At 37.0% G+C, this 23,387-nt stretch overlaps 3 protein-coding genes across 5 annotated transcripts in view; all 3 read right to left on the bottom strand.

The window, feature by feature from the left end:
- Window positions 1-17,477, bottom strand: part of LOC134841364 (succinate dehydrogenase [ubiquinone] flavoprotein subunit, mitochondrial-like) — a 47,060-nt gene extending 29,583 nt beyond the window's left edge. Inside the window, exons 1-11 of one of the 3 annotated variants that reach the window (XM_063857301.1) lie at window positions 13,320-13,329; window positions 12,838-13,053; window positions 12,414-12,590; window positions 11,249-11,452; window positions 10,167-10,397; window positions 9,627-9,866; window positions 9,197-9,396; window positions 8,689-8,860; window positions 8,121-8,321; window positions 5,380-5,541; window positions 4,856-5,174 (exon numbers count right to left, since the gene is read on the bottom strand). In XM_063857301.1, the coding sequence (XP_063713371.1) occupies window positions 4,975-5,174; window positions 5,380-5,541; window positions 8,121-8,321; window positions 8,689-8,860; window positions 9,197-9,396; window positions 9,627-9,866; window positions 10,167-10,397; window positions 11,249-11,452; window positions 12,414-12,590; window positions 12,838-13,045 (1,995 nt within the window). In that variant the 5' untranslated portion in view covers window positions 13,046-13,053; window positions 13,320-13,329 and the 3' untranslated portion in view covers window positions 4,856-4,974. Of the gene's footprint in view, window positions 1-4,855; window positions 5,175-5,379; window positions 5,542-8,120; window positions 8,322-8,688; window positions 8,861-9,196; window positions 9,397-9,626; window positions 9,867-10,166; window positions 10,398-11,248; window positions 11,453-12,413; window positions 12,591-12,837; window positions 13,054-13,319 lie in introns of those variants that run through there. The other 2 variants (XM_063857298.1, XM_063857299.1) reach the window with 2 other exon arrangements.
- Window positions 1-22,210, bottom strand: part of LOC134841369 (large ribosomal subunit protein eL21-like) — a 68,065-nt gene extending 45,855 nt beyond the window's left edge. Inside the window, exon 1 of the mRNA XM_063857306.1 lies at window positions 22,200-22,210. The gene's annotated coding sequence lies outside the window, so the exon portion shown is untranslated. The remainder of the gene's footprint in view (window positions 1-22,199) is intronic.
- Window positions 1-23,387, bottom strand: part of LOC134841365 (ubiquitin conjugation factor E4 B-like) — a 478,213-nt gene that overhangs the window by 8,243 nt on the left and 446,583 nt on the right. The window contains exons 2-5 of the mRNA XM_063857302.1: window positions 4,483-4,750; window positions 2,632-3,671; window positions 2,135-2,324; window positions 1,577-1,798 (exon numbers count right to left, since the gene is read on the bottom strand). Coding sequence (XP_063713372.1) covers window positions 1,577-1,798; window positions 2,135-2,324; window positions 2,632-3,671; window positions 4,483-4,659 — 1,629 coding nt within the window. The 5' untranslated portion in view covers window positions 4,660-4,750. The remainder of the gene's footprint in view (window positions 1-1,576; window positions 1,799-2,134; window positions 2,325-2,631; window positions 3,672-4,482; window positions 4,751-23,387) is intronic.

Raw genomic sequence — 23,387 nt, 5'->3', positions numbered from 1 at the left:
CCATTGATACTCTCTTTTGAAGGGCAGACATTCTTTGAGCAACCATCAGCTGATCCAAAAAATTGATTTTAAGTGTTTAAAAAGCTCCAAGAATTATCTTAATCTACTAATAACAACACCTGCAACTAGCTTAATACTTGCTTACTGCACAAGAAAATCCGTGATGTGGCAACAAAGCCGACAAATTTGAGCAAATAAACAAAAATCGAACAAATCAATTTATACATGCAGAAAAAAGCACAAGGTCCGACCGGGATTTGATCCCAGATTTTAGGGTGAGATTTTAGGCGTTTTATTTAGACCAAGTACGGAAGAATTTGGAAATTGTTACACAGAGGCGAAGTGAAGCTTCGCATCACTTGCGATAAAACAAACATGAAAAACATAAAAAGTCGAAAAATTACCAAAACTGAATTTTTCGCAAGTCTCAATAAAATAAAAATTTAAGCAAAAATTCCAAATGCTTGATTATACAATTAGCAACGGTACGAAACAAAGCCGACAATTTTTGAGCATACACAAGTGGCCTCAAAAATTACTCAGGTCCCCCTAAAAATACATTGTATAACAGTTTTGCTTGCAACTACAATGAAAAATGCTTAGAGCCCAAGCAAAATCCCTGATTTGGCAACCAAGCCGACAAAACATTATTAGACATAGGAAAATACGGCAATTAATTTTTTGCTAGAAAAATTTTAATTGCTGCATAGATACAGAAAAAAAAACAAGGTCCATCCGGGACTCACCCCTGACCTCAGGGTACAAAGTCAACGGCGTTACCTCAAGACGAAGTGAAGTGGGAACGAGCCTGAAAGTTAAAAAGCTTCAATAGTAAAGCAATTAAGATGTGTTAAAAAGTCGTTTAGGGGAAAAGGTCCTAGTTCCCAACTACAAGACACTTGCTTTCGCATGTGCAAAGATTCAATAATAAAGCTAATTGAAAATTTGTAAGAAACGTTAACTGCGGAAAAAAGTCTAGTTGCCAATTACAAGACACTTATTTTGCGAGTTTAAATTGTCAGAGAAACAAGAAAACCGAAAAATGTTGACTGAAAATTTTCCAATTTTGAAGAAAAAAATATATCTGGTTAAAGCTGTTTGAATTTCAAGAACTGATTATATTAACTTCGATTTCTTTAAATAAAAAAAGGATCAAGGGTTAAAATTTTTATTCGCATCATTTCCGCTTTCGTAATTCGAGAGCGCAATTTTTCGCATCATTTCCGCTTTTGTATTTCGATTGCGCAATTTTTTGCATCTTTTCCGCTTTCGTAATTCGAGAGCGCAATTTGCCCTTTTTAAAGTTGAATTGAATTGAAAAATCAAATGAAGTTGAATTGAACTCAAAAAGTGCATATATACTTAAGTGCATGTATAAATGCATTAATATGTATGATTATGCACTTCTGTAGTTATTAGAGCAATGAGCAATTTACGACTTTCTCCTAAAAAATCATCAATACCTATGAACGTGAAAATCACTGTCCTTTTACACATAAAAAATCATCAAGATCAAAATAAGTGACAACAACTTCATTCATTCACTGTTAAGCAATCATGGATATACGGAACTCACATTGGTGTAGTGTTTGATGACAGGAATGAAGCAGAGGTGGCTTCCGTAGAGGGTGAAGAAGAAACACTCAGTGGGGAATCTGGGAGCAGTTCCGTCGTCCTTGATGGAGTCGCGGTACTCGGCCAACTCAGGAGAAGACATCCTGAGGAGACTCTCGTTGGACAAATCGAATCTACTTCTGGGATGCACCAGATAGTTCGCATCAACTTTGTCCAACGTCACCTGTAACCATGTCATAAAATGCAAACCCTGAGATGAAAAATGAAGATTTAAATAAGCTCTTCTTTAAGTGCTCAAACGCTGAGCAGAGATAGGGATGATCGCTCAGTGTAAAAATTATTGAAAAAGATTGAAATATTTGGAAAAAGTTATTTTCAATGAGCAGCTTATGAATAGGTTTAAACTTGATCGTCCATCAATCGAAATTGAAAAGTAACCTCCGAATTAAATAAGACGAAAAACTTAGTTTAGGGTCGGAAATAGGAGCTCTTTTTTAAATTTCCTTCTCATTTAATTACATTTTGGGTTTACTTGGACTACTAAACGCTAATAACTTACTTTCGTCTCCAGTTCGCACAATATGTAGAGGAAGTTGAGCATGAATCCATGAGTTGCCAACGTGGATGAGTCCGGCTGGAACTGGGCTCTCTTCATGTTGCGAGTGAGGAAGTTGGCCAACAGGTCAAGTGTATTTGCACGTGTCGATTGATTCACCAGAAGAGTACGTACTATTAGGTGCTGCTTCGTTCTAACCAACAAATCTTAATTCTTGGAGAAATCTGACAAAAACTTGCACTTTTACCACACTTGCAATATAAAAATTCAGCATTATAAGGCACCATAAGAAAAATATAAATATTCATCAGTCAGAAAGGATGCTGCAAAATTCTGCTAGTTGGGCTCAAACACTTGTAAATTCACGATTCAAACACTTGTAAATTTTAGGACAAAAGACGAACCCATATTCAAACAAATAGAAGGCTTCATTTTTCATTGATAAATGCTTAAAAGCAATTTCAAAAAACGCTTTCTCACAGAGAAAATTTTTTTCTTACCTTAGCTGGTAAACAATCTGTTGGATCTTTTTGAAGATGACCAGATCTTTAAAATCTTCTAGGCCTCCGGGAACCACCGACGTTGCAAAAAGAGGGTCGTCTTCGTTCAAACAAGACACACTTAGAAAAGGACCCAAAAAGGAGAGCCTCTGGATTTCCCGTCCTTCAGCTGCCGTCAAAGGCGCCGGTAACCAGTTTTCCTGCTTCACAGTCAACTCCACGAATGGTTTGCAGACCACTTTCTCAGACAGGACATCCACCTGCATCTCTAATAGGTTGCACATCATATCAAGCGCGTTCGATGAAGATGGATTATTGACCGAACTATCTACTGAAATTTTGAACGAAATGGTCTGCAGAAGCGAGCTGAAAACTTCGGTGAAAACTTGTTCAGGAAACTCTGTTTTAACAATTGAACAAATTGCCACCATGAAGTCCCACGCTGAGTTGTTTTCCACTATGAGGTGATACAACACGGAATTGCAAGGGTCGCAAAATGAGTCCGCATCCTTTGCAAAATAATTATTGAGGACTAGCACCGAAAAGCGAAGCGAAGCTTTTTCAATATACGCCACAAGTTCAATTTTTTTCTTCAAACTTTCGTCAGCATTCATTCCTTTCAGTTGGTTCTTTTTTCGAATAGCACTTTGATGGAGTTCAAAAAGAAATTTCAGGCAGCTGTATGATTTCACATTAGAACTAGAACCAGCTGCCCTTTTAAGCGTATCGTTTTCTCTACTCGTTTCTGTATAAACTCTTTGACACGATTCCAAAATTAAACTTCCTAATACCGAAGCAGGATTAGCCGAAAATATATCTTCGGTCATACTTGTCTCAAACTTGACACTCGGCCCGCAAACCGATCGTGCAATTTTAAGCATAGATTCTTCGCAATTAGGTGTGGCCATTTTTGGAACGGAGGTAGTCCTGAGAGATTGCGTTGTTTCTGTTCGGTTGCGTGGCAGTTTGGCTACTGGTTGGATGATGGACTGCGACAAATCCGTTACCGGGTTGAGCACGGCAGATTTAGCAGGTTGTGTCTAAAACAAAAAGTTAAGACTAAAAGCGCAGAAAAAAAGTTGCAGAACGTGAAAAAGCTGAGGCGGTCTCGATGCAAAACACTTTTAAAAGCATTAAAACAAAGTAGAGCAAATGACAGCAATTCAGCACTGAAAATTTGTCAAAAAAAACTTCGTTAGCAAACTTGCTTTGTATTCAAATGTTTTCAAAATTGTTCGTTTCTTTTTGAGAACGTAAATTGTCAACAAACGTTGTTTTGGAAGCCCAATGAAAAATATGGAATTGAGCGACAAGTTGGCTTCATCCAAAAAGACTTCGAAATTCGTGAAATCAGCTATAGTTTTTTGACTGCACCATTAACAAAGGTTATAGAAAATTGGAACAGTACCAATGAACTCAAGGCCAAAAAATGATTGACGTTTAAAAACTTCAAATTTTTAAAGAAAAAAAAACATATCACCTTAAAGCTCATGAATATTTATAATCGCTTTTTGATAACATTAACCGATTTTCAGAATACTGGCTCTTAAGTTCTTTTTTAATTCCAAAAATACCATAATGCGGATTCCAAAAAATCGGAAGTCCTGGAAACCTAATTAATCCAAAGTAATCTTGACTATTATAATCTAGTCTTGTAGCTTATTATCCAATTCATTCCCTGCTCATATCTAAACAAAAATTTAAAATATATATTCTGTCTTGTTTTTCTTCATAATATAATTTTAACTGCAAATGAGCGTAGTTGGAACATGTGCTAATTGCACAGCAACCAGCTCTCCTAGTTTCAAATTAGACGAAATCTCCAAAACGGCAGACCCGAATTGCACTTACTGCAGGTGTAGTTCCGCCTATTTTCGCCAGTCGCCTCCTCCTCATTTCATCCGCATCCAGAGCAGGCCTGCTGGTCTGGGTGGCTAGAGGAGTTGGAGCATTCTGCTCACTTGGATTCGAGTCCATCGCAACTTCAGCTGGCTGCGAGCTACCATTGCTTTCTTCTGTATCCCCCATTGCGCAAAAATACAAGTCAAATGCAGCTCTTTAGTCAATAGATATAACTGCGTTGCTAACGAAATCAAGTTCCAGACATTATGTTGTATCTGAAACAGTAGAAAAAACGGTTCCTCCTTGTGTTTCAAAGTTTTTATCGGAACGTTTGGATTAAATAATCGATTCAAAGAAGGATTATTTTTTATATCTAACTCTATTCAATCAACTATTCATTTACACGTTAGCTGAGGTAATCTCATCTATGAACTCTCAGAGCGAAAGTAGAATAAGTCTCATTCATTGATCATGTTTTTCAGTCAGTTATATTAATCATCCTTAGTAGGATCTGATCTTCGGTGGGATAGTGGGGCATTCCTTCTCGTCCAAGGTCAAGTCAATCACAGGTCGGTATTCCATAGTGACCTTGCCTGACTCCGGGTCCTGGTACGTCAGAGTGTGTTTCCTCCAGTGCTTCTCAAATGGTATTTTGGTCTGGCCATCGACGGGTTTAGAGTAGTCATATTCGTCAATTCGGTCTGTCAGCGAAAACAAAACAAGTTTTTTTTTACAAAACTTTCAGTTGAATCTTATGATCTCTGTAGAAAAAAGACAATCCTGCACAACTGAAAATGTTCGCATCAGAACGTTTGTATCTTTATTTAAGATAATGTATCAAGGCTAATAATTGGACGCTGCAACTAGAAAGCATTGAATAGTTTTATGACAATACACGATTTGAACCTGGGAAGTCGTCCCTGGCATGTGCACCTCTGGACTCCTTCCTGGCCTCGGCCGAGTAGAGGGTCTGTGACGAGAGGAGCATGAGGTTCTGCAGCTCCAGTGTCTCCACCAGGTCAGTGTTCCAGATGATACCTCTGTCGGACACTTTCAAGTCCTTCAGACCTAAGATAATATATTTTAAAAAGATAACAATGATAGTCGGGTGCTGTGCAAGAAGCACAAAATGTTCAACCATATTCACAAAAACTACAATAGACGTTCTTCAAATAAGTATCGTTGTCTGCATGTGTTATGATGATAAAACAATACAAGCGCATAAAAAATTATTAAATTAGGTATAATCGACAACAGTTGTCTTCAGAAAAAGAAACATGGCCAATCGAAGATTGGAAAAGAGTAATGAACGCAAAAAAAACACTTATTTCGTTGAAAAAATCTCAGCTTTCGAATTTCAAAGAAACAAATAGATGCCCTTTAAGCTCTTTGAATTTCTAGAAAAATTTATGATTGGCGCTTTTTTGATAACATGAACCCATCTTGAGAAAGCTGGATCAATAGGTGAAGTTTTTATTCCGCTGGGAAATTCCTCGCTTGTGTTTCCTCGCAAACACAAGCGAGGAAAATGCAAGAAAGATTTATACAAAGGCAAAACAAAGGGAAATAAGGAAAAGATTCAAATACATCTTGAAACAAAAATCATTGTGAATCAAGAGTATCACGTTCTCATATCTGCTCCATGACCGCTTGTTTTTTTACTATCACTAGCCTACAATGAAGCAGCTACAATTTCTATCAAACTGCCATTGTTATGCAGCAAAAATTCGACCAAAAAAAACTACTTAAATGTTGCAGATTTGAATATCCGAACTGTTGATTAAGAGTTCTAGGTCCTCGCATCAGCGCCACGTACGCTTGGAAGCAAACTATTGGACCCGCTAATGCTGGTTCTACCTGTACTTAATTTTTTTAAACTAAATATTTTACTGATACGGAAAATCGTAATTTTCAAAATTAAAAAAATGGGCTTTTTGCCAAACCTTGAGTTTATATGCTGAAGTAGGGGATTGACCGCTTATCTAAAGGAAAAAAATTACACATTGCTCTTGCCATTGAAGCCTTTATTTCAGATTTCGCCGCGTAGTTATCGAAAAAAAGAACAAGATTCCAAAAATAGACCAAAAATTTGACTTTTCTTATATCAATAATCTTTCCTCTACTAAAGTATGGGAATAGCATCAGCTCTCCATACCCTGATCTTTAAATTGAAGATTTCTGCACCCGGATTTTAAGATTGAACCCATAAAATCAGATTTAGCTGTTTAGTTTTTGGCAATTTTCTAAAAACAAAGGTAAAAATTTTAAAAAGTATTTTTCCGAAGTCCATGTCACCTTATCTACAAAAAAAATAGAGTAAAACTTGTTACGCAGGAAAATTCCACTTTCGAAACTAGAAATTGTTCACGTTCGTATTTGGAGAGTGCTATTTACGTCACTTTCAGCAGATGAATTTTATTTGAACTCAAAAAGAGCATTATACCTAAGTGCATCAATATTTTAAGACTTTTTCCTGAAAAAAACCACAAGACATATATAAGAGTCTTCACTACGTTCTTTGCTTTTGATAACAAACAAAAAAGAGAAAAAAATCAGATCAAGTTTCGAAACTTTTCTAATTAAAAAAAAATTGGCCGGGAAAGTGTAAATATAGCTTCGGAAACTAGTTTCCCTTTGGAAAAATTAGGTTTTATTTAGCCTAAATGGCCAATAGAACAAATTATCATCCTTTTATTTGATCGAAATAAACGTTTTTTGAAATTTTTCGAAAGTTCGAATCACAACTGAAAGGGTTTTAATATGATATATCACTCAACCCAGTCCGATGATTATTTGTGGTACCTGATTTTGCGTGAAAAACAAAAAAAAAGTAATAACTAAATACAAAGTTCCTGCCCATTTTCAATGGTCGGAATAACAATTAACTACAGCCAGAATAACCAACGTTTAGCATTAGGACGGTTTGTAAATATGAGAACGTTCAACAAGAACTTTATGATGGACGTTTGTCATTTCTACAACTGTGTTGAATAAATAACATTTAAACACAGAGGCGAAGCTGAGCTTCGCATTACTTGCGAAACAACAACTGTAGGATGAAAGCACCATGACGCTCAATAATTAGCAAACAAAACTTCAAAAGATATTACAATTGAACAAGTGGAAAAAAGTATTTTTTTAAAATATATATTTTGTTTCATGTTTTTTAAACTAATTGAAAATGTTCGAAGAGTCAAGTTCGGTTGACCTGGGGCATTCAAATATTGGTGCCAAAATGTTATCGATTTAATAAAAACTACCGGATAATTTAAGGAAACAAAATCATATGTAACGCCCTCATAGGATACACGATAGCTAATTAAGCAGTGCATGCAAAGTGGACTACTAAATAATTTGGAAAATAAACCGACAGAACTTAAGTCGACATCCTTGAAGCCGAAAAATCATAGGCAGAAAAATAATATCGAAACTCGTTATTTATAAATACAATGGTTTGCGTTCTATATATAGCATGTACCAGGAGCTAGTACCCCGTAGTTAATTTTGAATTTTCATTTAATTGAACATGTCAGCAGCATATCAGCATATTCCGCACAATAGCAGCAACTGATGTTGTTCAATTAGTTGTTAGCCAGAAAAAGTCAATATTCCGATTTGATAAGCTTGCTAATCGCAAGCGTAAATACCTTGGTAGCACTGGTCGATCTTCTTCACGCCCTCCTCGAGTGTCTTCTGGGTCCTAAAGACTGCCCCGTGATTCTGCATGACCTTCTGCATCTCACTCCTCAACTCACTAGTGGGAGTGGACCCATTCGCATGTCTGATCTTGTCTATATTCTCCACACTCTTCTCGCCAGCATCACTTGCAAAGTCTGCAACTGCGTCTCCTGAATGGTCAAATTAATTGAGGAATGTGAAGAATTTAACCCAAGATATCCCATCAAACTAATTTTCTCATTGGTAACCTATTCTAAATCATGATTAATTTTTTAACTATTTCTGAATATATACAATTGTTTTAGTTACAAAAAATTACTTTTTAAATTCTTTCAATTTTGATTCTTATATTTCTTTCATTGGATACAGGTATAATTTTTATTAGCTCAGCAACGAATTGATTATTTTTCATTTTTCAATCAAAAAATTTTCTCATTCTACAAAATTCAAGAAATTTTAGCTACATTTTTCTCAAATCTGACCAATACTAATCGATTTTTTCAGATATCAATATGACATAAATCACTGGATTATTACCTGGCTTGCTGGTCTCTGAGATGAAGTGTGCACAAGCCCTTCCGAACACGACCAGATCGAGTAGTGAGTTGGCGCCTAGTCTGTTAGCGCCATGAACTGAGGCACATGCTGCCTCCCCTGCTGCATACAGACCTTCAACTACCACATCTTTACCGTTCTTGTAGTCAATTACCTGTAAAAACAATTATGCATACTAGGTAAATCTTACTATTTAAGCTTGTGCCTCATGGAGCTAGTGAAAATTAGAAACATATTCTCTCATGTATGGACTCGCATTACGGATAGAGACATACGGTAATCATTCATCAACTCAAATCATTAGTCAAATTCTCAAAATGTAGACATCGACTATCATAATTCTGTTTAATGCATCGAAGCTCTTGTAGTAAGACTTCCTAATGAAGCTCCATGTAACTAACCCTGTCAAAATACAACTTTTCATTTCCCAAGTTAATTGACTATTTGCAAAATGACCAATATATACAAGAAATGAACAATATCAACTAACCTGTCCTTTGTAGTTGGTGGGTGTGCCTCCCATGTTGTAGTGGACAGTGGGTAGAACCGGGATGGGTTCCCTTGTGACGTCCACTCCTGCGAAGATCTTGGCAGTCTCACTGATTCCCGGCAGACGCTTCTTCAGAATGTCAGCTGGTAGATGGGATAATTGCAAGTAAATGTGATCCTTTGAAGGTCCCACTCCCCTTCCTGAAATATGTATTTGAGATTGCCATGACCATTCGCTCAAATAACTTAACCATTATTCACTTACACAAAAATGAAGCTGCACTTGACAAACAAGCGAAGCAACGGCAAAAAACTCTTTATTTCGATCCTAACAAAATTAACTTTATGCACTAGTCTCACAAAAAGCAGTTAAATCTTGAATAACTGCACTAAACGATGACCTAGAAAACTATGCACAAAAATTTACCCACCTTCCATGATTTCCAGAGTCATAGATCGACTCACTACATCCCTGGACGCCAGATCCTTCGCATTGGGCGCGTACCTCTCCATGAATCTCTCTCCCTCCGAATTCAACAGGTACCCACCCTCTCCTCTGCACCCTTCTGTGATGAGACAGCCTGCCCCGTAGATACCGGTGGGATGGAACTGAACAAACTCCATGTCTTGTTGGGGACCCCCTGCACGAGTGTACATTGCACATCCATCACCTAGAACAGAAATTTTAACGGTAGAATTACAGGAATTTGATCACTAGAAGAATGAAATGCACAAAAATTTGAGCAACTTTCACTTTTGTTCGCCAATTGTAGCTTTACCTCAAGATATCAAAATGGTATTACAACTTCCTGGAGCGCTTTCTGGAACATTTATCTGAATCTTTTTTGATGCTTTTTCAAACTTCCTTTGCTCTTTAATATTGACCCGATTTCCTCCAGCTCATAGACAGGCAAACTGATGTCAAACTTCTCATGAAATCATCTCAGAAAAGTCATTCAAAATTACATTACCTGTGCAAGTATGGGCCGAAGTGCATGAGAAGTATGCTCTTCCATATCCTCCAGTGGCCAACACAGTATTCTTAGCCTTGAACCGATGGATGGATCCATCCTCCAGACACAGAGCCACAATGCCCTTACACACTCCGTCCTCGATGATCAAGTCCAGCGCGAAGTACTCGATGAAGTAGTTGCAGTCGTAGCGCAGAGACTGGCCGTAAAGTGTGTGCAACATACTGTGACCTGGTACATTAAAAAATTGTCACTTAATAGATAAGACGCTTTGTAATAGATTATAACATGTTTTCTATGTTGATTAGATTTATTGCATCTAACTTGACGCAGGTAAAGCTGCGCTTCGCAGACACTAGCGAGAAAACGACAGAAAAATAGCTCAAAAAGTAAAATAAAAAGGGTGAAAATGAGCCATGAAAACTCGATCCCACGAACAGGAAATTTAGAGTCCCTGTCATCGCATCTGCCCCCTTGACAATTTACTAACACTATCCACAAATAAAGCAGCTACATATGTTAATAAATTGCGAATGCCATCAGCAAAAATGGTACCAGATATAAAAAGACATTAACTTTGCATAAATTTGAAATATCCTAAACTTAAGGCGCCCACACTAACTTTGCATGTAATAAATTGGAAAACATCAAGCCAAATTATGCATTTAAAAAAAATTCTATTGAGTTGGAGATATAGTGAGTTGGAAATTTTCTGAAATTGAGTTTTCATTATTGTACTGTAGTTTGAAACACAACTAATCAAATGTCAAAGAACAAGCTATCAAAATGCCGTAAAGCGAACTACGTTTGCGACTTAGGCTGGAAAAAGTAGAATAGTCGTAATATTACACTACGATCGCTAAAGCTTGTTAGTGTAAAAAGAGAAGCATAAAACTCTGGCGGCAAATTGAGCAGATACAAGTTAAATTACGTTGTCCTAATTAAAAATATCTTTTTTGATACCCCCACTGAATTAAACAATCGAATAGAAAAAAAATCTTTACTTGATCTATTTAGTGAAAGCATGTTAACTTGATGCCTTTAGACACACAAGTCAGTACATACGGTGCAGGCAGCCTAACCTGTTCTGTCGCTGACACAGCAACATCTGTGTGCCTGGCCTCCCTTCCCGTAATCGTAACTCTGTCCCCCAAATGCCCTCTGGTAGATCTTGCCATCCTGGGTCCGGCTGAAGGGCATGCCATAATTCTCCAGTTCCACCACTGACTCGGGTGCATTTTGAGTCATGTACATGATCGAGTCTTGGTCTCCCAACCAGTCAGAGCCTGAGAAAAACAGAAACAATCAAATCCTATTCATATGCAAAACGAAACAAGGATAGCGTCTTAAAAAATACAACAATTTTTTTTAACTAGGGTAGTTTTTCGGCGTGGTGTGATAAAAGGATCTCAACAAAAACTAGAGCTTAGAAATTTTCGACAGTCTTAGCAAAATACGCAAACTGGAAAACAATTTTTGTATAAAAATGATTAGAAAAACAAAAAGAATCAAAAACAAAATTTCAAAATTATTTTTTTGCAGTTTTTTTGAATTTTTGATACCAAAAAGGGCTAAAATACAAAATAAAAACTAACTTTCCTTCAGTAAAACTCAGTTTTTTTAGCTATTAAGCTATATTAATCTTTGAAGCTATTTAAATAAGCTATAGCAAGCTTATATATTAAGAATCTTATATATATATCGAAAACTTTTTTGAAGTTTTTTTAATGTCGTTCAAACACTACTGAAAGGGCTTTAATATGATATATCACTCAACTCTCTCTCTCTCTCTCTCTCCATGATTTTTTGTGGAAGCTAATTTTGCGTGGAAAACAGAAAAAAAAAACTAAAACACACCTGAATACAAAGTTCCTCCCCATTTTCCAAATGGTCGGAAAAATAATTTCTTCTATTCCCACTTAAATTCACACTTAGTCTCTTATTTTCTGAACACACCGAAAAAAAATGAAGTTTAAATAGCTCAATAATTGATTGAAGTCTGCAGATATAGATTACCAAGTGATTATTGATAAGTTTTCACCTGATCTGCAAAGAGCAAAGCAATAATTTTGATGAAACTCGCAATTTTTTCAATTTGAACAGCCGATTAACTTATATTTCGAATGACTAAACCTGGATGATATATACATAAACATGTGGTGTTCATACATTCGTTAATCAGAAAAAATATATATATTTTATCGTCATATGCTGTTAACTTCAAGATTCTAGTAAGCACTCGCTCACCTTTGACTGTGTCGTAGAAGTGCCACCTCCAGTCATCTGGCTCCATATTGCCAAGAGCAGCATTTATTCCCCCCTGTGCTGCCACAGTGTGACTGCGGGTGGGAAATAGTTTGGTCACCACTGCTGTCTTGAATCCCTTGTTCGCCAGACCAAATGCAGCCCTCAGACCAGCCCCGCCTAAAAACACATCAAGTGAGAATAAGGTGAAATCTTTCTCGGTCGGGCCTCTTTTCAGCCAAACATTTCACGGAAAAGTTCATGTATAATACAAAAATATATCTCTGATTTATCATTTAGACACGCATTTACAGTCAGCAATGTAATCCGAGTTTTGTCACTCGTTTAGGACAATATGCACTTATTTTTGCCGGTTCAGAAAGCTGAAAAAAAAAAAAACTCTTTTTTGTAAGCTGAAGAAACATACCTGCTCCGACGACGACAGCATCAAACGTGTGGTCCACTACAGCATACTGAGATGTGAACCCATTCGACCCCTTCATGGTAGGCTGTTTGTTCTTCATGTCATCTGTGGATGATGCACTCCTGGTCTGACCGATAGAGGAGGATGATCTGGGGAGAAGTCTGCCGCCAGCTGCACGCGAAACCCCACTCAACGATCTCAGCATTGACATTTTCAACTGAAAAGTAAAAAAACTGTACTGTTTTACTAATTATAACTTCGTTTTTGGTACAACTTCAACGGAATGATGACATGAAGTGTAAATCTGTTCCAACTTCGGCAGAATCTTCTAGGGTCTTTTCAACTTTTTTGAAGTAATGCTTTGATCAATGAGTAGTCTAGGAGTTCTAGTAGTCAAAAATCTCATCTGACCCAAGAATGGTACGTAGAAAAAAATTTTCAGAGATTTAACTGAAACACATAGTCAAAATAAGAGGAAAGAAATTATTTAATAAGCACTACAGTTCCATTAACAGTGTAAGAAAGTACCTTTTTAAAAGACAAAACTGAGTTCATGAACAAATGCCAACACTTGGGTCTATCAAACACAAAATCTGATTCTGGACAAGTTAGAAACAAATTACGCTCTCCCAGACCATTAAAACTGAAGTCCAGATTGTGAGCAATTAACTCACACAAAACTGACACCCATGGAAAATTTTGGGCGGATTCCACAATTTTTTCAGCGCTTTGAGAAAATTCAACCATCAGCAATTTTTCCAGTTTAGAAGCAAAATTTTGAGCATCTTCAAAAGCGTAGATACTTTGAATTAACTTGTCAAGTATGTCAAGACACTCAATCCACGTATTACAACTGTTCACGAGCGGTAAAAGGTTCATAGGGAAAATTTTCAAAGACTTAAATAAGCTTTTCACTTCATCTTCAGAAGCTTCGGAAATAGCTGTTTTGAAAATTGAAAGCGGGAAAACAATTTGATTGCTGGTAATAAAAGACTCCATTTGATTAACTAATGAGTCGTATAACTCCATTAACCATTCTATTGTCATTTGTTCTTTAAAGGCTTCATTCAACCCTTTCAAGTAACTGTGTGATAAAAACAAAGAAAACCATTCCTTAACCGATGAAGATATAAAACCGCGTAAAGAAATGGGCCTTGGTATTGGGTAGATCGATGTGCAATCTTTTATACATCTTTGCGTTAGTGTCAGAAAATGTCTACTTGAGCTGTAAAAACTCGGTAGATCACTACAATCAAACACAAATTTATTCAGATGGTCATTCTCAGCATTCGAAAAATTGTAATCTGATGTTGTTACATATAGTGTCGTGAAAACTTCTTCGTTATTCTCACTCGTGTTTTGAACCCAGGATTCTTCGATAACACCCATCGGGTCCAGAATAAGGACAAAATTAGGGTTATATTCTTCAAGAGCTTTTTGCGAGTTCCCAACTGTTGTCCAGGAAATGCAAATATTTGACAGCATTGAAGACTTTTCAAACCGAATCACCTTATTTTCAGCTTCGAGTAACATACTTTTTTCATTGTACGTTCTTTTGCCACTTAACTTTTCAATAAACCATTCACTGAATTCACAAGCTGGAGAAACGTTGATAATCGCCAAATGAACGAATTTCGATATACATTCAGTTAGAAGCTGATCAGTTGAAAATGGTGTACTTATTTCAATAGCAGTAACTTCGTTCAAACATCGCTGAGCTTCGCTTAAGTTTGAGAAACAGTTCAACTTTTCCGAAGCATTAACTACGGGGATCTTTTCGGCAACCTGCCATGATCCAATTTTGGGCGGAAAACTTTCCCTGTATATCCGGTCCTGCTTGCTTTTACCCATTTGAAGTTTCCACAGTTTATAGTACTTTCGAAGTAACAAAATGTCTGACGCTCTTTCATACTCGCTCTTGACAATTTCGTCAGCAACATCGCGAACAAGATCTTTCACGACCCCAATTTCCACTTCGCTAAAAACATCGTTTGCTATATCGCTTATTAGATTTTCTCGTTTTTGATTATCAACTTCAGTACGACAAACAATTTCACACTCGGACGACACAACATCATCGAGAAGTTCAGCATATACTATAGTAGAACTATCCACAATAGATTTTCTCGATTCGTACGTGACTTCGGTCAAAATTTCAATTGACATTTCTTGGACCAATTCAGTTTCTATCTTCGCATGTAATTGCATCATTAAATCTCTTAGGACAATAGCCTTCGTTACAATTTCTCTGTGAGCATCCTTTATTTGATCTTGAAGCACCTCAGTTAGAATTTCTTCGTAAAAATCTCCTGCTAAAGAATTCAAACTATCTTCATCGATTGAGGTCTCACTTGCATTTAAATCATTTTCAAGAAAGTCGACAGCATGATTATCGGGTTCATCTACCGGAGCTTCATCAACTTCGACAGAAACTACCGATCTGGAAATAAATTTGCCAGCGAGCAGCTGCTTATAGCTACTGCCTATCGGCTCCGATCCGTTCACGATTTCTCCAAAACTCAATTTCTGTTTCACTTCAACCATTTCTGGTTCTTTGTTATTCAAAATATCCCCACTAGGTAGTTCCTCGTCAGAAGAAAGTTTTCTTACTTCCACCAAAGTTTTTTCAACGAGTGAAAAACCAAATTGTTGACAGAAAGCCAATGTCTGCTCAGTCGCGCTAAACGAAAGCAACTGCTGGATTTGAATACCGGAATAAATATTTTTGGAAGTTCCACAAGACATGGAAAGGCAACGCAAAATTGCATTCCGCGTTTCTGTCAGACACGGATGTAAAATGCAGGACATCAAAAATGTAGCCTCTTTTTTGTATAACCTTAGAAATCTGACGAAATTACCTTGCGTGTAAGCTCTGTGAATTTTCAAGGACAACTGAAACGTTGGGTCATTTAGCACGCTCGGAGCATACTTTGCAGCTTCTACCAGTGCAGTACCAGGACTGTCCAGGTGCTTTAGCAGCTCATAAGCTCGGAATTCAGCCTCATTTTTACATGCTATGTTCTTTCGCGACAAATCATAGTACATATGCTTTAGAGTTTGCATTGACTTGCTGAAATGTTCATTGTTTACTTTCGGGTCAAATTCATGATAATCGGCATCACAAAGCACATATCCACAAACAATGTGAAATCGTGTAATTTTTTCAATGAGTTCCGCTGATTTGACAGTATGTAAGTTTTGAACTGTTATGTCATTGCGAATGCTTCTAGTTCTGTTCCAGAGAAAATTGAACCAATTTCCTCTATTGAAAGAACGCAGACGCTCCTTGGAATCATACAGGTTCATGACAGTATCCATAAGGTAATCCATGGAAATAATGAGTCCATTTATAGATCTAACTTCATGTGGGAGCGGAATTTCTTTATCTGCCGAAGATCTCGTGTACTCCTTGATAAACTTTGAGTAATCGGGTTCCCCGTCTGCTCCGAGTTCGTATTCATCAACTCGATTTGTAGACTGCCGAACATACATTTCCAACTCTGGGCACATTTGATCTAGAGTTCCGACAAGAATATTTCCCTTTGCGCCACTTAGCGTTGTTTTCCGCAACCCCTCGTCACGTGTTTTCAGTTTTTCAATTTTGGCAGCCAACGACAATTGGCCAACATTAGTTACAACTTCTGTGTCCATTTTGACTTTTTGTGATCCGGCAAATTTTTTGGAAGGAGCCAATTCTGATTTGATAGATTTTTCACCCTCATTATCATCGTGTAGAGATCTTTTAAGCCTCGGGGGAGCTATACTCGTAATAGATTCATTGGTATTAACTGCGAAATTTTCAAATATTTTACTTCCAGGCGCTGACAATCCACCAAGGCCAAACGCAAACGTGGCGCCAGACGTCTCCTTTAGCTTTCCAAATACTGAGGAGGCTCCTAGTGGTTCAACTTTGCCAAAGACAGTCTGTCGAGGTTCATTATCTGGTAATGCGTTGTCCACCATATTTGACCGATTGACCTTGACAAATACTGAAGTAGACTTTAATTGATTTGAACGAGCTCTACGCAGAAGTTTGTCACCCGCTTTCCTATTCGAATCAACTAAGCTACTTTTCGTTTTCGTAATTTCGCCTCCTAAAGGACTTTTTGGAGAATTGATTTTCTTGAATCTCGAAGAGGCAAATGACTCTGCTTCGCTCAAAGTGGTTTGAAAAGCTGTGGTATTTCTCGGCTGATGCAAAGAAATAGCTCGGCGCGCTTGGTTAAGGTGAGTTCTAATGGTCAATGGTTCATGCTCTGACAAACTTTCGGTCGAGTTCACTCTTCGTGATCTGTTTACACGTACTTGATCACGTGAATCTCGGATCCGCTCAATATCCGAGTCATCTCGTCCTTTTTCGTGTTCGTTATAAGCAACACGTGAAACTCTGTTATCGTCTGCAAAAAATAGTCGCATTGGAGGCAGTGACATGTCAATTTTAGCCCCACTTTGCTTCGCATGCATAGCTTCATGGGCCATTTCAAATACAACTTTAGCACGTCCTTTAGTAGGAGCAGGTACCACAGCTTGAACATTTCCGTATTTTGCGAAATGATTATACAGGTCGTTATCATTATTGTACTCTAAGGGAACGTTACTGCATATAAGAGAGCGAAATTGTTGATTCGCCAAAAACATTATAATAATCTGAAAACGATTGAATATGGTCAGCAGCTTTTTTGGGCAATTTTTATTTAGAAAAATTGAAAGATTCTTGACTTCGATTTTCTCATCTCAATAGCAAGACTTGGTAAGTAATTAAAAACCACAAATTAGAAGCTTTGTTGATTACACAAACTGTACGATAACGACATGTTATGATAATTGCATATCCATATCATTTTCAAAAACAATTATTAATTTAAAATCCATGCACTTTGACTTGCTCATGTGAAGCAAAACCTCCTTGGGTAAGAAACATGTGCATATCTTTTCTTTTGTCTCCTTGCAGTTGGATCACTTGTCCATATTCTTGGTGATTGATAACTGTTCCATTGCAGGCAAAAACCTTTTTGATGTACCTCACCATCTTAGGCATATCCCATTTTTCAGACAAACCTAAAACAAAACTTCATTGAATGAAATTTAAAAAGCAAAAACGTACGTTCGTAACTATCATAATAACAAATCAACCCCAAAATAAAACAGAGCCAAAAGCTGAGCAAGTAGCAGAATCTTGCGAGCACAATTAATTAAAAAATTAGCGTGTAATCACTTCCGGTGCTGAGAATTTTTGACAACTCATGAAAAAATGCATATATTGGAAACAAGATTTGCAGGCTTTTAGTGTACTCTGACAATTACAGGGTTGGTAATTCCAATTTTTGTAAATTATTTTTTTTAATTCCAATTTTGCGTCAAATCTGGAAAACGTCAAATCTCAAAAACTACAAATATTTGAGTAGTCATATTTGGAGGCATGACTTACAACTCCTGAGAGTACCCTGGAAGCACCCAATTATAGGGTTAGACTTCTTAATTTTTGAGAATTTTGTAAAACTAAATTTATTGAAAATTTTGGAAAAATCATTTAAAAAACCTCATATCTCGAAAACTACAAGGATTTGAAGAGTCATATTTGGAGGCAAGATTCGCAACCCCTACGAGTACCTTGACGGCATCCTACCCCAAATACAGGACTAGGAATTTCAAATTTTGAAAAATGATATTGAAGTTTTCTGAATAACTTTGAAACAATCACAAAAAACGTCATATCTTGAAAACTTTAAGAATTTTGGAGGCAAGGTTCGCAACACTTGAGAGTACTCTGATAGCAACCAACTAGAGGATTAAGAATTTCAAATGTTGATGAAAAAAGTTTTCGCTCGAGTTTCCTGAAATTTTTTTGAAAAATAACTAAAAACGTCATATCTCGAAAACTACAAGGATTCTAATAGTTAACAACTCATAAAAAACCGCATATGTAGGAAATAAAATCTGCATCTTTTGAGTGTACTCTGACAGCCCCCAATTACAGGGTTGTACTGGTAATTTCAAATTTGGAAGAAAAATTTTTTTATTCAAGTTTTTTTCAATTCAAAGTTAGAAAAACCATGAAACTCTGAAGTTTTTTTATCTAAATTCTTTTATTCAAAATGACATAAAAAACACGTCACACCTTGGAAACTAAAAGACATTGAGCAGTCGCATTTTAACGCGAGATTTGCAACTCCTGAGAGTACTCTCACAGTACCCAACTACAGCTTTGAGAAATTCAAATTATGAGAAAATTCATATAAAAAGTTTCTACAAATTTTTTAAAAGTATAAACAACGTCATATCTCAAAAACTACAAAGACTTGACGTTGTACCACTGACAGTACCCAACTACAGAGTTGAAAAATTCAATTTCTTTAAACGTTATTAATTTGAGTTTAATGTGGTGAAATTTTTGAAAAAAAAAAATCACAAAAAACGTCATATCTGGAAAACTCTAAAAATTTCAGCAATCATATTCGGATACAAGCCTCACAACCTTTGAGAGTACTTTCCCAGTTCTCAATTACAGGGCTGTGAAATTCTAAATTCAAAAAATCACAAAAAACATCATACCTCGAAAACTACACGGATATGAGCAGTCATATTTGGAGTCAAATAGATGGGAACTTAAAAATTTGTTAAATTTTTTAAATCTAAATTTTTTGAAAAATCTTGAAAAAGCCTCAAAAAGGTTCAAATCTTGAAAACAACAAGAATTTGAGCAGTCATATTCAGAGGCAAGCTTCACAACTCCTAAGAGTACACTCACAATTTCAACGACAGGAATTTAAACATTGAAGTCAAGCAGGAAAAACCAAAAAACTTTTAACGATTGCAAAATACGGATATAGCTTAAACGTGAAAAAATTCTTTTGTTAAACATGCAAAAATAATACGTTGAAAAAGCTTAAACATGGCGAGACAGTGAAGCCCGCATTTAATTATATAATAGATAGATAAAAGGTTAGCCCAAAAAAATCTAAATTTTTCGTTATTTGATTTACAAAAGGCTCCTGATATAGGTGCAAAACTGCAATAATGAGAAATATCATAACATTGGCAGGGTAGTTGTTGAGATCAGTCAAAATATTTCTAAAAAAGGGACAGCTCAAAATTTTTACTTTTCCGAGAAGCCATTTTTTCTACTTGAAGTATGGTGTAGCCGTTAACGCAGAGAGAATTCCCACAACCGGGTTTCTCGACAGAACCAATAGCCTTAGACTTGGCAGGGTAATTTTTGAGAAAAATCGAAAGTTTCCGACAAAATATCAAAACTTGACTTCTCCGAGAATTATAACTAATTTTTCGCAAAAAACAGGGCGCAGCTGCTTACATTGAGAAGATTCCCACATATTTTTTAATTTTTTTATAACCCTGATTTTGGAGGGTAGTTTTTGAGCAAAGTAGAGCTAAGTTTTCACGCAAAGTCAATGTTTCTTGCACAAGAAAAATATCCGCAATTATTTTCTTCTTTTGAACCCTTTCTTCTAATGAACCAAACCGTCTAAAAATGACTTTATTGGTACCATTAAAAACGGAAAATGAACCGACAGAAACTAGGCCGAAAACCAAAAACGAGTCCGAAAAAAAATCAAAAATTCAAATATCAATCTGAAAAAAATTGAGTCCTCAGTATACTCGTGAGTCCTCATAAATGGCCATCATAAATAGAGTTACTAAAAGCATTGCGGCGGTTACCATTCATGGCAACTTCGGGAAAGCCCATTTTCCACTAACAGCTTTCGCAATCATCAGGGGATTCTGTAGAACACAGTTTCCCGCAGAAAGTTGTCACAATAGTCGTCTCTATCCGAAGACCTGTGAGACTACTAATGACACAAGTTTGGTGGTTTCCAAAACCGGATCCAAACATGGCAAGCGCAATGCAAAAATGTCGAGTGACCCCCAAGGTTTACGTTTGCCGAAGCAAGGCTCTCCAAGGTTCGCACTTACGTCTTTGAGCATTGTGCAATGCGTCGTGTGACGTTGGCAGAAATGGTCTCGTTTGATGAACCGTCGGTGAATATTGGAAGCACGTGATCCAATGCATCGCGCAGGCAATAGGAAATACAATACCCGCCCGACAGCCCAAAAGCTCAGACCAATTCCCCATGATACACCGGGGTAGATCCGATCTTGCGAGCCCCGCCGCAAAGGACTTCACCACTCTAGGAGGTGCCTCACTAACTTATCCCCCTGTGATCCTCAAAAATAAAAAAAAAACGAGTAACTATCTGAAAAAAGATTAGTAACTAAACAGACTCCACCTACTTCAATGAAGGCAGTTTCATTTGATATTTCAAGAGATTGAGCATGTCTCGAAACTTATTATTCCTACAAAATTGACCACTCTGTAAATGAACGGGAAATACATCTAGTAACCGATTGCAATCCCCTTGCTTATCGCAAGGGTAATTATAATTTTAAAAATCACCCTAGCCCATAAATCTTTTCCCCCTGGGGATGGTGTAGAGGTCGGAACAAAAACAATCGCATAAATACCAAAAATGTACATCTCGGAAAAAACTTAGCAACTAGAAAAAGACTTTATTCTCACAAAAAAGACTCACAATGATAAGTCGTTCCTCATAAGACCGAGAATTACTTTGACTTATTTTTTAGTAAGCTATAAAGGGGAGCTTTACGCACTCGCCGATTGACAATTTGATTTTCTGATCTGGCAAAAGGCAATATTAGTACAAATAAAATTTAATTTCAGAGTTTCGTCTAATAAAAATATATCCAATGAAACAAGAAACTATCCCTGAAGAACGCACCTTAAAACAGTAAAATGAAACAGCTGTCGGTATGTTATATATTCTTTACCTTGAATTGTCGTTAAAGTTTTGCGTCCACTTCGTTGTTGGATACGTATGTGAATGTCATTTGTTTGAATGGAGAGAGTTCCTTCTTCTTTGGAATCAAAAGCTTGATCCGTTTTCGTACTCGCTAAATTCAGAATTGTCGCCATGTTTTCCTAGAAAAGGATTGATAGCGTATTTGGAAATTGAAGATATTAGTCAGAGCTTTACGCCACATACGGTATAAATATTGATTACTACCACGAAAATTTTGACACGGGTGATGCCAAAATTCAAAAACGTCAGATAATTGAGTTCTTGTATTGTGGTCTGGTAAAAGATCCACACCTCTGAAATCAGTCACGGTGAAATATGCCTATCCCATATCCAGAATAGACGAGAGCTTACCAAATAAGATCTTACATTTTTTTTTAATACGCTAGATTCAGGTTCGTCATTTTGGCAAGTACTAATGAGGATGAGACAGGTTTTGCTTGCGAGCGAGGACTCTTCCAGTCGAAAACTCTTCCTGACAGGGATTGTGAACTCGAAATATGTGAAACCTGTTTTATCTCAAGTTTTTCTATTTAATAAGTGTCCTCGTTTTGTTTCAAGAGCTAATAACAATTGTCAAGATTAACATTTCCAAGTTTTCGTAGTCATGAGTTTAAGTCAATTCGCTTGTCTTTCTTGAATATTTTTCATTTTCCTGTCGTTTTTCGTCGTCGCATATATATGCGTGCAACATATATATATCTAAGTTTCCATCATCTAAATAACAGATGTTAATTTTTGACTCCAACTGTTTGACTAGTGTATGAATTGTTTCCGCAAAAAGGGGTGTGGCTTCAGGATCACCTTGCTGAGTTGCGTCTTCTGACATTATGACAGAACTTGCGTAAAAAAGGTAACTAGGTCTACCATAAGCGCAATGGGTGTAATTATACAATTCGGGGCGATTTGAATAAACATGATTCAGCATTGTTTCTCTATTTAGAGAGTTAAAGGCATTCTTACAATCTAGTTTTAAAAGAACAGAGCATTTTGGATTGTCGTCGCGTTCAATAGGGTTTCGAAACGAGTGCGCAGCTCTTTCTGCTCCTCGTTTGGTACCGCATCCTACCTGAACGTTTCCGAAAAAATTTTGCCGCTCGGAGAGGGCCGTGCTTCCAGCGCATTTAGACGCAATACGTCTCAGCGTGTTGCCTATAGTAATAGGTCTCAACCCTCCGTCTATCTTTATGAGGGCGATAATCTTTGCGCCAAAAAAAAGTCTTAGGGGTTCGGGTATTTTGCCATCTCCAATAAGGTTTATCAGCTTAGAAAGCGATTTCAGAAAATTAAGTCCTGCACTGCCTGAGCCAGTCGGTCATATTTGGAAGTTTGACCTTGAAAGAAGCAAAAAACACTTGATTTTGGAGTGAAATTTAATTTTTCAAAAATTCGAATGGAGCCTGTCATGCACGATTTTCTCGCGATAACTGAAAACCGAAAAAGAGAAATCAGAACAATCGAGTGACAATCGCGGGAAAGTCGCAAGATAAATCACTAGGAAATTGCCATTCGCAATTTCCGAGACAATAATAATCTAGAGTAGAGCTGTCCTATTTGAAATAGAAGACAGAGTGTTCCTGAGAACTGGACAATTATCCAACTGGTCAACTATTCGAACTGGACCAGAGTGAACCTTCGGTGGAAAAGTGGACAGCTTGAGTGTCCCAATGGTCCACATAAAACTGCATTCTAGAGTACAAACTTATTCCTGTTGTTGAA

This window comes from Symsagittifera roscoffensis, chromosome 3 (genome assembly GCF_963678635.1).
Source record: "Symsagittifera roscoffensis chromosome 3, txSymRosc1.1, whole genome shotgun sequence".
NCBI classification, from domain to species: domain Eukaryota; kingdom Metazoa; phylum Xenacoelomorpha; order Acoela; family Convolutidae; genus Symsagittifera; species Symsagittifera roscoffensis.
The sequence above is the reverse complement of the archived record's forward strand: the minus strand, read 5'-3'. Positions and strand labels throughout refer to the sequence as shown.